Raw genomic sequence first — 14082 nt, 5'->3', positions numbered from 1 at the left:
GGCACACAGTTTGCTCTGCTTGAGGTGAATTCTGGATTCTTTGTTGCAGTGCAACTTGTGTACCCTTGTTGTGGTTTCTAGGTGGACAGTTTGCGCCTCGGAAACATCACGACCGCCTACTTGCATAAATAAGAGTTGGGTCCACTTTGGTCCACACTAGCTGCATGGTTTGCGCTGCCGGGTCCTGGGATTATGAGCGCCCAAGTTATATGGGTTTTTCTCCTGTTGCAATTGTGTACTGTACGTCAATGGGGGACCTTGCTTTTGTTGCAGCTCTAGGGCCATCATTGTTTCACACCAATGGACTCCTGCTTCTATTTTCTCTGGGAACATCTGGCTCGTGGAATACTTCAAATTATGTGGGGAGGGCCTGGCGTGACAAAATGCAGCTGTCTGCAGGACCTGTTACCTAAGCTTTAAGACCCCTGTAGACTGACCTTTAGCTCTGCCCAGAGGACTGTTCCGCTCTCACATTAGGGTATTGGCTGTTTTATGTATCATATTGCATTCTGGTCAGTACTTACATTACAGTAAATGACTATTTTACATTTCTATAGTACTCTGAATCAACACACCTTCATTTTTTATCCCATGGATGCATTGTACACATTAAACAATATATATATATTTTTTTTAACCTGCTGCAGGCTTTAAAAAAAATATGTTGACAAAATGCAAACAGAACTTCTTTTCTTTGCCAGTGGCTGAGTCTTGGATGGCATAGGGGGCGTAAGTTTATTTTAGACATTGCTGATTCCTTTTGCTCTGTACAATGCTGATGACGCCAGCCATTTACACTCTTCCTTACCCTCACAGGTGCGTCTGGCGGCCTTGGCCGACCAGTGGCAGTTCCTGGTGCAGAAGTCTGCGGAGAAGAGTCAGAAGCTAAAGGAAGCCAACAAACAGCAGAACTTCAACACTGGCATCAAGGACTTTGACTTCTGGCTCTCAGAGGTACGTATCGGACACCTGCGCTGTAAAAGGTCTGTTCAAGACAAATATCTCCTATTAGTAACGCCCTACTTAACTAGATGTGTGGGACTGTGAAGGGAAAGCCTGGTCAGCGTTGAAACTTTTGGAAAACAGTTCAGCAAGAAATCAGATAGACTTCATTATTTTCTCATACACAGCCACTCCGAGAGTGGCGGAATGAAAATATCCGAACTCCTAACATCTAACACATTCCGAGTTGGCTGGTTCTACAGCTCCAGAGCTGATTGATTCCCAAAGAGAGGTTGGCCTACAAACCTTGATTGGTCAGATTCTTGTGGATGGGAATGGGAGGTGGGGTGGGATCAGGCTGATTCCGCAAGGAGGAGTTGGGGTTGGGCAGGCATGGGGATGGAAGGTTGAGCTGTGGATTGCTCTTGATGAAGGGGGAGCGCTATAGCTGCGGATCAAGCACAATCGCTCTTTTACTCAGACTGGAGTGATGGCTAGGGCACGGCTTTCTCTTGGGCACGTACAATTGATGTAGTGCCCTTGGGACCGAGTTGTACATGTGTGCATAACCCTGTATGGGTCTACTTTGCCACATTTCAGCATTTCTAGTTCATTTGTAATGATTTTTTAAATGTCTCTCCCACAAGTCGTACTTGATTATCGCAGATATTTGGGTTTGGAGCATGATTTAAAGTGTTTCCCTTCTCGCCACATGCCTCTCCATGGTTTCCTGACACGTGTTTGTTTGTTATGCCGCTTGCAGGTGGATGCTCTGCTGGCATCAGAGGATTATGGGAAGGATCTGGCGTCTGTTAATAACCTGCTGAAGAAACACCAGTTGCTGGAAGCGGATATCTCTGCCCATGAGGTAAGACCGTCGTGACTCTGCCACCTTGCCTCAAAGGAATGGTGTGCTGAACGCCTGGGGAGAGCGTCTGCAACAACCAGGGAATGGTTTGGGGTTCGTGAAGTGTCTGGCTGCTGGGGAAAGGCATGCTTGAAGCGCTGGCTGAGGTATCAAAAGCCAGTATAAGAAGACCAACGTTTTAACGTAATATACAGAGTTGGGAACTTAGTCTAAAAATGTATCCATTCCTCAGTACTCTTATAATGTTGTGGCATATACGAGCTCCTTGAGTTCACTAGCAGAGAAACCCACAGGAGCCTCCGCTCCAGCACAGTTTCTGCACGTTTTACTGCTTCTCCCCCACGACTTCCACTCACGGTGCCGTTCTGGTCCTTGTCTGGCGGAACACCTCCCGGGGTGGAGCTCTTACGCAGGAAGGACGCGTCAACACGTCTATGAACATGAACTTCACCCTCATGCATGGCCATGACCTATACCCTACCCCAGGAGGGTCAGGACATTCCTTCGTAGCTATTTCATGTTCACAAGGTAAGTCTGCCATAAACATCGATATGCAAAACAGGGATAACTCTGTTCTTATTTGCATTGGTATGGTGATGGTGTTCATGAAGGACTCATCAGGTTATACCCCAGGAACACCTCTTGCACCTGCTTGCAACCTTAATGTGGTAGTTCTCGCAAAGTTCATGTACTTTGCACTACCTTTCATGGAAAGTGGCTTTTCTTGTAGCAATAACTTCACTTCGGCACATCCGTGAACTGCAAGCTCTTCCTGTTGTAGAGCCGTTCCCACAAGTTCACAGAGACAGAATGGTCCTTCGAATGAACCACAATTTCTACCCTAAGATGGTATCTCCATTTAATGTGAATGCCCGTTGAGCTGACCGTATCCTTTCCACAATCTCAATTTGTAGTAGAAAGGCCATTGCGCAGCTTACATGTATAACCTACATTAATATATTATATTGCTGGGGCTAAATGTATTTGTAAGATAAATCCACTTTTTGTGGCCTTTGCCTCTATAAAGATCGGTCTATTTCAAAAGCAGGCATTGAAAGGGGGATATATAAATAAGAAGGGAAGGAGTGCCAAGATCAGGGGGATTGTTAAATGCATCCAGACTTGCTATGCAGAGGTTATTAGTGTATTCTCTCCATACCTTCGAGGGGGGGCACACTTAATGTAAAAAGTGTACCACAACGGCTGTCTAGGGTTACCTCCCATTAGCTGATATTAGCAGAGCTGCTTCTTTGTCTGCACCATCCACTTTCACAAAACACTATTGCGTAAACATATTAGTTTGTCAATAACCTGTTTTTGACCAGACTGTATTAAAAACTTTGTGTTCGAGGCATATGAGCTGCAGATCGTACACTTTTGCAATAGATCGCCACCTGGTGTTGGGCTCGGAAGATTGCAGGTTGTTGTCTTCTTGGAAGAAGTCTTTGTAGTCACGAGATAGGTGACTCCTCCCTTGGACAATACTGTGCATGGTCATCGACACCATCCTCAGATTGTTTTTTTCCGCCACTGGGTTCGGATGAAAGTTTTCCGCTCTGGCTAGAAAAGACTTTTCCAGCAACTTCAAAGCGAAAAAACGTTGTAAAACTTTATCGACATCGAATAGAATACTTTCGACACCATCAGCCAGGCCGTTGGGCCTATCGGCGCCGTACGGCCTACGCCTCATGGACAGAACTCCATTCAAGAGATGCCCGGTATGTTGAGCCCAATTCCCTCATAGCGACCATCACGAGGTCTGCAACCTCTGTCTGTCTCCGGAACACGACGAGTCGACCTGCACAGCTTGTGCATCCTTCCGATCGAAAAAGACCATTCGGAATCGGAGGGCACGTCGACACGCGATGAGGAGATCAGCACCAGCACCGGAGGCCATCTTCGAGGAGGAGATCGTCGAAGACGACATCTCCGAAGGCGAAGATCCACTCGAAGACATCTCCGAGGACGAGGCTCCACTCGTCGCCGAGGAAGACTCGCCTGATCTCCAGATCATATCGGAGGCAGGGGACTCAGATGACTCGATTCCATCTCGTCAACCCGTGAGTACTCTTGCCCCTGCACAACAGACACTACCCAAGCCAAAGGCAACGGTCAGCACTCCGCCCATGGGGCCCAGTCGAGACTGAAATATACCCTCAGACGCCCCGCCTTCGGGCTCGGCTCCGAGGAAAACAACTACGCCTTCCGGTGCCTCGGCACCGACAAAACCACATGTGCCACTTCCACCTCTTCCATTGGCACTGAAGCACACTCATCCTTCGACACCCGAAGGATTCTTCGACACCGAAGCCAAAACGCCCTTCGGTGCCCAAAGACAAAGACCCTTCGGCACCCAAACCAAAAGATGCATCGGTGCCGAAGCCAAAAACTGTACCGGATCCGCAGAAAGCTCCGGCTCCAAAACCTTCCGGTTCCAAAAATAAAGATGGAAAGCCAGAGTCCGACGCCTCAAGGCCAACGAGACCTGTCTCCACTCCAAAATCTCCAACCTCGGCACCAAAGACTCCAAGGCCTGATTCAGAGCCACCTAAGCCCTCTAACAAGCCTACCAAGCCGAAACCATCTTCGGCACCGAAAAATTTGCCACGGGACTCAATAGCGCCTCCTACAGCAAAAAACACAAAACAACCCTGTGAGAAGTTGGCCTGATGTGCAGTGCTCACTATTCTAGTGATCACTATATATCAGTCCAAACAACCCTTATTGATGATTGGTTGTAAGTCAACCTTATAGACCAGCTATCCTAGTAGCATGGATACGAGCAGTCTAAGGCTAAGACTCTAGAGGGTGTGTTAAGCCAGCTGTTTTACCATCACATTACCCCTTGAACACCCAGTGAAAGGACACCACACAAGTGTTATGAAAATAAAACAGTGTATTTATTAGGATCACAACAACCCTGTACTCTTTATGAGGACAGGGTGCTAGGCACACAACAAAACTCTTACGAAAATACTTAATTTAGCACGTTATACACAAATGCCCGAGGGGCACGAAAAACCATATACTTTAAAAGTGGAATGCGAATTACTAGCAGGTAAGTAACAGTTCTAATAGGCTTTGGAATCGCTAGGACTTGACTAGGGAATCGTTAGATTACTACTAGGAGACCTAGGGGACTCGGGTGCAGAGTGTGCACTCTCACGCGGGATGCGGGACAAAGTCTATGGAGGCTAGTAAAGGCAAAGTTAGTGTTCACGGGCGAACCCGACCTGGTAGGAAGAAAACGACAGTGGATCCTGACCCTAGGATAGTGAGGCTATGCTGGGACACCGAAGTGCCGAAGTTACCTAGCCCAGGGGCTGCAGCTGCATAGGTCTGAAAAGACGTCGGGGATCTCGTTGCCGGACCAGGAGCCTGGAAGGAAGAAGTTGCTGGCAGGCGACCAGTGAAGAAAAGTTCGATGGATCCAAGCCTGGATCAAGGAAGAAGGAAACCTGAAAGCAGAGGGGACCAAGTTCTTGAATCACTAGCCAGTGATTAAGTGGGCACCAGGATGGCACCGGGCGAAGTCACCGCAGTCAGGTGAGTGGGCGCTGCTGGGCTCTGCAGTCTCTCGGACCAGGAGGCGTTGTCGGCGACCAGGATGGAGGTGCGAGCTGTCCCACGAAGGTTCTTGCTGTCGACGTCGCTGGACCCAGGATTGGGCAACAAGTCTTGGCAAATGCAAGGCCCACGCGGTGGACCTAAAATGGCGTCTTGGGTGGACCAGGAGGGTCCAGGGTACTTCTCCGATGGAGGGAAGCAAGGGCCAGTCTGGAGCAACCAGACCAGCAGCAGAAATGTCGTCGGGCGTCGTCAGGAAGGCCACAAGCCAGCGGGCTAGTAGCCAAACAACGCGGTGAGCAGTAAAAAGCAGAAGGGCCCCACGCAGATCGTGGAGATGCTGGGGGGCTGCTCTTCGGTGCTGGAGCTGCTCAGGGTGGGGGCTTCTCGGACCCCAAGCACTCACCAGGAATTCACTCGGCGGGCTTGTTGTTCAGAAGTCGTGCAGTCTTGAAGATGGCCGGTCCCTCGAGGTCTCGTCACACCCACGAATCTCAGCGTGACTGATGATGTAGGTAGAGGTCAGAGGTGCCAGGGAAGCCGGTTCTCGTCGAGCTGGGCAGTCGGATTCCGGAGGAAGGACTTGCAGCAGACCGCAGTGTTCTGTAGATGGTGCCTGCGGATGCAGGGTGACTACTCCTTAGTCACAAGGGAGAAATCTTAGGAAGAAGTCTTGAGTTCCTTTCGTGGAAAGTAGTTTCAGGATTCAAAGATGATCTGATTTGGAAGGGGGCCAGTCTCTACCTTTATCCTGTAAAAAGGGGCTGGCACGCGACTAAGTCCTGCCCTATGGGTGGGACTAGGAGGGGGGTGGTTACACCCACTTCCTTGGCGGGCTTTTCCCCAGCACAGGGTCTGGAGTGACCCTGGAACTGGTTCCAGCCGGCCTATGCACAGTGAGCACCGGGGTGCCACTTGCAGTCACCTTCCTCTAAAGCCCTGCCTACCTACAATACACAAAATCCTGTCTGGGACGGTGCTGGCACCGCCCCTGGCAGGAAACCCTTTGTCCTTATCTCCTGCTCTGGGAGGACTCCCAGCAGCAGGAGGGCAGACTTGTGTCTCGGTGGCAGCATCCATTTTGTGGAGCTGAGGCTCTGTTTGACTTTAACCGGGGTTAGGGGTTACATACATGTCGTGTCCCTCTAGAAGGGTGGAATGCTAACCCCGTCGCCAGAATTGGCGAGGGGTTAGTATTCCAATTCGTATGACACCTTACTCGACATGTTTTGATAAAGCGATACCAGAGTTGGCACATAACCGCGAGGATTATAATGCACTTAAGAGTATATGGTATGCGATATCATGGAAACGGCTAAGGGATGGATCCCGAAAGCCGCAGACAGGCTCAGCTCATGCCAGAGCACCATCTCACACGATTCCAAGCACTCTGCCTTCAGGATTGTTAAGGCCTGCCATAGGAGTGACTGATAGGAGATCTGTGTGTCCATTTTAGGGTTAGATATAGGTATACTATATCTAAAGCAAAGGGTGATTACACCACCTTGCCCCAGCTGTCAAGCAGCCAGTTGTGTCAGATTTGGATGGCCAGCCAGGGGTGGCATAATACATGCTGCAGCCCCTGGTAGGCCCTGGGTACACCTATGCCCTGGGTACCTAAGGTACACTGTACAGGGACTGATAAGGTGGCTCAGTATCCAATTTAGATATGTACCTAAGGTACATGGAATCCATTTTACAGAGAGAGCAGTGGGCCTGAGGTCCTGAATAGCAGGGCCTCAGGTCAACTAAGTCAGAAAACCAGCAAAACACCAGGCAAAAAGTTGGGGGCAACCATAGTCAGGGATCAACCTTCCTACAAACCCCTATCGGCACCGAAAAAATCGATGCCAAAGAAGGTTGTAGAAGAAGAAGAACTGTTTAGACCAGATCCTAAGCAAAGGAAAGTCCATATCAATCCAAAAACTGGACATGTGGAAGCCATTCCTCACAAGAAGAGACCAGCAGACACACCACTTCTGCCTGGGGTTCCTGCCAAAAAGGATTGTGTAACTTCTCCAATGCACCCTCCCTCTCCTTCACCTTCTTCCTCTCCTCTCCTCTCCTCTCCTATCCCTCCTTCCTCTCCTATCCCTCCTTAAATTGAACCTACAGTTTCTCCTGTTCAATCTCCGGCTTCATCACACCACACTGATGAGGAGTATGATATAGGTGGAGGGAATGACATATCAGAGCCACATGCATACCCTGTAGATGAAGATGTCAATCCACAATGTGCCCGACATTCCTGATCCTCTGTCTTACCCAACAAAACCTTCCCCTCCAGAAGACACTATTGGGTTTAATCATCTCTTAAATAGAGCTGCCCTTTACCACGGGGTTTCAATGCACTCTGATGCCATTGATGAGGATTTTACACAAATACTACCCATGATCAAAGGAGTCATTAAACATGCTCCAGAAATATTTAAAGACCCGGTACGCTGTAGAGTGTTAAATCCAAGAATAGAAAAGAAATATAGACCAGCACCAGCTGATCCAGTCTATATTAAGGGACATCTGCCACTAGACTCTTTAGTAGTGTCCAATGCACGGAAAAGAGCCAATTCCCAGACTTCTGGTGATATGCCCCCACCTGACAAAGAATCCAAAGTCATTGATGCGTCAGGGAAACGGATTGCTGCGCAGGCGACAAATATATGGCGCATAGCAAATACACAAGCCCTGCTCTCACGCTATGACATGGCTCACTACGACCAATTAGAAAAACTGCTAGAGCATCTCCCAGATCAATACAAAGATCAGGCAACAGAGCTCATACAAGAAGGCAAATTAATATCTAATGCCTCAATTAAATGTGCACTAGATGTAGCTGACACAGCATCCAGAGCAGTCAATCCTAGTGTAATACTCAGACGTAAAGTAAAGTAAAGTCCACATTTGTAAAGCGCACAATCACCCGTAAGGGTCTCTAGGCGCTGGGGGCCGTCGGGAAGATTAAGCGAGCTATTGCCCAGAGTCACATGGTGCTGGGCGGACCTGCCGCCGGAGCCAGGGATCGAACCGTGATCCCCAGATTCCAGCGTCAGTCGCCCTGGCCGTGGCGCCACACCTCTCCTCATGCATGGTTACGCATTTCAGGTTTCAAATCAGAAGTACAAACCACCATCCTCAACCAGCCCTTCAATGAAAACCAATTGTTCGGGCCGGAGGTAGACAACACACTAGAAAAGATGAAGAAAGACACGGACACAGCTAAGTCTATGGGTGCATTAAAATCCACCCAAACTAGAGGTTCTTTTCGCCGCTCCTTTTATAGAGGAGGCTCTAAGCAAACCGGCACAGATACCACATCATTGTTTAAGACACACACAAACCTCCTCTAATAAAGGCTACTTTAGAGAAGGGTACAGAGGCAACAACAATAAGGGAAGAGGTAGAGGTAATAACAACAACCGCTCCTCTTCCACTCCCAAACAGTGACTTCCCTCTGCCTCCCCCACAGCATTCCACCCCTGTGGGGGGCAGACTATCACAGTTCCTACCTGTCTGGAATTCCATCACAACAGACAAGTGGGTAAGACACATTATCCAACATGGCTACTGCCTAGAACTCACAGCAACCCCCCCTAACATACCACCCAGGCAGCGTCCAATGTCCACAGACCATATGACTGCTTCAACAAGAAGTTCTAGCACTTTTACAAAAGGATGCTATACAAGTAGTTACTTTAGAGGAACAAGAAACAGGAGTTTACTCCCTGTACTTCCTAATTCCCAAAAAGGACGGGACACTAAGACCAATTCTCGACCTCAGGCCCCTCAACCACTACATACAGTCAGATCATCTCCACATGATCACTCTGCAGCAAGTACTCCCACTACTACAACAAGGCGATTTTCTTCCAACACTAGACCTAAAGGACGCCTACTTTCACATTCCCATACATCCTGCTCACAGGAAGTATCTCAGATTTGTACTAGAAGGACAGCACTATCAGTTCAAAGTCCTTCCATTCGGGGTCACAACAGCACCACGAGTGTTCACAAAGTGCTTAGCAGTAGTAGCGGCACATCTCAGAAGACAACAGATACATGTCTTCCCTTACCTAGACGACTGGCTCATAAAGGCGAGATCGTTCAGCCAGTGTGTACAACACACAAAGCAAACAATTCAGACATTGCACGACTTCGGGTTTACAATAAACTACACCAAGTCACACCTAGAGCCTTCGCACGTTCATCAGTATCTAGGAGCTACCATAGACACATCTACAGCTCTAGCGTATCCCAGTCCAGCCAGGATACAGAGCATTCAGACCTTAGTCTCAGTTTTTCAACACCAACAGTCTCTCCAAGCCAGAGTGTTCATGAGACTAATAGGCATGATGGCGTCTTGCATCTTCATAGTTCCTCAAGCAAGACTGCAAATGCGCCCATTACAAGAATGTCTAGAACAACAGTGGAATCAGGCTCAAGGTCAGCTCACAGACCTGGTGTTGGTAGACAGCCGTACATATCGCTCTCTGCAATGGTGGAACACCAAAAACATGACAAGAGGACGGCCGTTCCTAGAGCCTGTTCCACAGATAGTGCTCACAACAGACGCATCCCTCACAGGATGGGGAGCCCATCTCCTGCACTATACCACACAAGGGCAATGGAACAACCAACAAAAAATGTTCCATATCAACCATCTAGAGCTGCTAGCAATTTTCCTAGCACTCAAGACGTTTCAATTGCAAGTACTAAACAAAGCTGTCTTGATCCGGACGGACAATATGACAGCCATGTATTATGTACAAAAACAGGGGGGGACACACTCTACAACTGTCCCAGCTCGCGCAGAACATTTGGAGATGGGCCATTCCTCAAAACATACACCTGACTGTAGAACACCTTCCAGGAATTCACAATCCGATAGCAGATCTGTTGAGTCGTCAGTCACAACAGATTCACGAATGGGAAATACATCCACAAGTTCTTCAACCAAATGTGGGGGCATCCACAAATAGATCTGTTTGCCACCCACGAAAATGCAATATGCCCAACCTTCGCCGCCAGGTTACCACACCCACGGTCGGAGGGGAATGCGATATGGATGAACTGGTCAGGCAGATTTGCGTACGCTTTTCCGCCTCTCCCACTCATTCCACTAGTAGTGCGCAAACTCAGACAACAGTCTCTCAAACTGATACTAGTAGCTCCCACATGGGCACGTCAGCCGAGGTTCACCACACTACTAGATCTCTCACTGGCTCCACACCAAAAATTACGGGTCACGCCCTCCATGTTAAAACAGAACCATGGAGAAATAAGACACCCAGAACCAAGCCAACTGAATTTGGCGATCTGGCTCCTGAAGTCTATGGTTATCTTAACCTACCACCAGACTGTATGAACATAATTAAAGAAGCTAGAAAACCCACTACCAGAGCATGTTATGCCGCTAAGTGGAAAAGATTTGTAATATATTGTAACAATAATTTTGATTGCTCCGGGGTTCCCCGCATATGAGCGGGACTATTCACTAGATTAGGACTATAACAGAGATACCCCTACTACAGAACTGGAGTTACAGGTAAGAAACTACTCCATACCTTTGAAATGCTGAGAGCGCTCATGTACTACCTACAGGAGACAAAAGCAATCCGGCAGGGGAACCACCTCTGCCTTCTTTGCCAGGGCTACCAGCGGTACACCAGCAACCAAGGGGACAATTGCACGTTGGATAGTAGAAACAGTCAAAATATGCTACGAAGACTCGTCCTACATGCCCCATGGCGCTCTCAACCAGGAAGCAGGGTGCAACCCTAGCATTCCTAGAAAACGTACTTCTTGCTGACATCTGCATGGCTGCAACCTGGGCGTCCCTACACACCTTCATGGAACATTGTGTGGGCATCATCTGAACGAGAAAGCATAGGTGGGACTAAGACTGTTTCCTGTTTGCCAGTTCACCCACATTGCAAAACATCCTTCCTAGAGAACCAAATACCATTGGTTAATCCGATGCACAGCATGTGAATCCAGAAAAAGATTCATGCTGCAAAACAAAATAGTAACTTACCAGTAGGAGTAGTTTTGCAGCCTGAAGAGTTTCCTGGATTCCTCAGAAATGGAGGGGAAGCAAACAAGCTAGGCGAATCTGCGATTTGGACCAAGAGGAAGTTCAAAAAGAAGGCAAAAGGAGAGCGGAAATAAAGAACCTGAAGATGGTTTACTGGAACTTCCGAGGCACCATCTGGCATCGCACAAGGGATGGACTTACCACCAAATAATGGTTGTTTCTGTGCAGCAAGGTTCAAGCTGCTGCTGTCAGGCCACACATGGTAGGCCTGAAGGCATTTTTGTCACTGCCACTGTGGTGGAAGGCACAATAGGGGCTGCAGTCAACAAGTGGCATCTAACGTCCCATGCCATGGGTGCATTTCTGCCCATATCCTATGGCCTTATAGGAAATATAAATGTGCCAATCAGAATTTAAGCCAGTTTCCACATGTTTTAGGGTTCAGAGCACATACACTTCTGGATAGCAACGACCTAGTGATAAAGTTCAAAATGTCCGGTAGGCGAGTCCCAAAACAAATTGTAAAACTGGGGATGACCTGCCAAAAAAGGGGTCGCTTGGCAACAATCATGTGGTGTTTGCTTCTGTTCTGCCATTAGGACCGTCTGAAGGACCTGAACAGCCAGGCTGACAGCTTGATGACCAGCAGTGCCTTCGACACCACGCTGGTGAAGGAGAAGAGGGATGCCATCAATGATCGCTTCCAGAGGATCAAGAGTATGGCGTCCGGCCGCCGCGCCAAGCTCAACGAGTCCCACCGTCTTCACCAGTTCTTCCGGGACATGGACGACGAGGAGTCCTGGATCAAGTGAGTGACCCGGGGATGTGCTGTGCGCTGCGCTTCAGTGGATGGGTGTACGTTGGGTCCATTGGGCAGGGCCTACACTGATAGGTAGGTGGTATGTGCGCCTGCTGCTTCGTCTTGGTTGTGTTTGTGTGCATAGGTTTAACTCAAGCTGTGTTAGAGTAATGGGCATGAAGTCTTTACCTATGCCTTCATCGGCTGTACCACATTGATCAGAGAAATGAGGATTGTGGGAACCACAGGTTACCCTGAGGATGAGTCTCTAAGGAGCAGGGCTGTCTGTAGAAGGGCTTGTAGTGCTTGTTCTGAAAAGAGCCTGTTCTGTCATCTCTTAAGGGAGAAGAAACTGCTTGTTAACTCTGAAGACTACGGCCGCGACCTGACTGGCGTTCAAAACCTCCGGAAGAAGCACAAGCGTTTGGAAGCAGAGCTAGCAGCGCACGAGCCAGCAATCCAGGTGACGGGAGAGCAGTAATGTGATAAATGATAGATGTGGGTACTTTTGTCTCTGTTTGAGTGAAAGACTGTATTGGTATGAGATTCATTCAGCAGAAAGAAGAAATACTTCTGCAGGGTGTCAAAAAAGTCTGTCCTAGGTCTGTGAGCCCCTAAACACATAGCTTGTTTTATACTCTCGTTCTTCCCTCCCTTTGTCCTAAGATGCGCAAACCTCCAATCACCCGATTTCCGTGCTCCGGTGGGGAGTGGTTCAGGGTTTCCTAATCTCTGCTTCCTCCTTCCTCAGGGAGTATTGGACACAGGACGGAAGCTTTCTGATGATAACACCATTGGAAAGGACGAGATTGAGCAGCGATTGGCGCAGTTTGTGGAGCACTGGCAGGAGCTGAAGAAACTGGCAGCTGCTCGGTGAGTGAAATTGTCCTGTAAACTGCTTCCTCCTTCCTAGCGCTCAGGAAGATCTAGTGAGGTTCACTGACCTCTCTCATGCAAGGTTCTCAGTGTTGCCTATGTTCGAGGCATGTGGGCTGCTAAATTCATATCTATAGCATAGATCGCCGCCTAGTGTTGGGTCCGGATGATTGCATATTGTTGTCCTGGAAGAGTCTTCGAAGTATCACGAGATAGGTGGCTCCTCCCCTGGACTACAGTGCGCATGGGCATCGACTCCATCCCCAGATTGTTTTTTCCCGCCATTGGGTTCGGATGTGATTTCGACATCTCCTGTTCGGAATCGTTATAAAACTTTTTCAAGGCCAAAAGGCCTTCTTTGCACCGTCGGTATTGTTCGCGTTCGGTCCCGACTATACTCCAACTCGTCGAGTCGGATATTCGGGGAGTCGTGTGACTCTTCGGTGATCGAGGCCCAGTCGACGCAGCAAGACTTCGACGGCATGGAACGGAGTCCGTTCAAGAACTGTCCCGTGTGTGGTTCCAAGTACCCACACATTGACGTCCATCCCGTGTGCAACAAGTGCTTGTCGTCAACTGTATGGCCTGTTCCAGATTTCGATCGAAGAAAATGATCAGGATGCGGCGCGTGGCGCGCCTCGAGGCCCAGCGATCGGCTCCGGCACCGGTGGACATCTTCGACGAGGAAGCAGACGAGCAAGAGCTTCAACTGCAGATTTCACCTACATCGGTGGATGTCGAGTCCGACTACGGAGCGGACGTCGAAGGCCAAGAACTAGAGGAAGTCGTCGATGAGGTAGGGGACGACGAAGAAGCATATGGGGCCATGGAAGATAGCTCGGAGGAAGAGCTATGCCCCGTTCGTACTCTTACCAAGGCTCAGGTCGCGGGATCGCCACACGGCCTTACCCAAGACCTTACACCACAATCCACGGCCCCGCCTTCCGGCCCGGCTACGGACACCTCAGCGGAGCCGCCATTACCGAAATCGAAACCGAA

General features: G+C 49.0%; 1 protein-coding gene across 4 annotated transcripts in view; it reads left to right on the top strand.

Annotated features, from left to right (window-relative positions):
• Positions 1 to 14082, top strand: part of SPTAN1 (spectrin alpha, non-erythrocytic 1) — a 342467-nt gene that overhangs the window by 197504 nt on the left and 130881 nt on the right. For all 4 annotated transcript variants that reach the window (XM_078646605.1, XM_078646604.1, XM_078646602.1 and 1 more), the window contains 5 exons: positions 817 to 954; positions 1706 to 1810; positions 12008 to 12216; positions 12550 to 12670; positions 12959 to 13080. In XM_078646605.1, the coding sequence (XP_078502731.1) occupies positions 817 to 954; positions 1706 to 1810; positions 12008 to 12216; positions 12550 to 12670; positions 12959 to 13080 (695 nt within the window). The remainder of the gene's footprint in view (positions 1 to 816; positions 955 to 1705; positions 1811 to 12007; positions 12217 to 12549; positions 12671 to 12958; positions 13081 to 14082) is intronic.

Source organism: Lissotriton helveticus, chromosome 5_2 (genome assembly GCF_964261635.1).
Source record: "Lissotriton helveticus chromosome 5_2, aLisHel1.1, whole genome shotgun sequence".
Lineage (NCBI taxonomy): Eukaryota > Metazoa > Chordata > Amphibia > Caudata > Salamandridae > Lissotriton > Lissotriton helveticus.
Note: the sequence above shows the minus strand (reverse complement) of the source record. Positions and strands in the feature narration are given on the sequence as shown.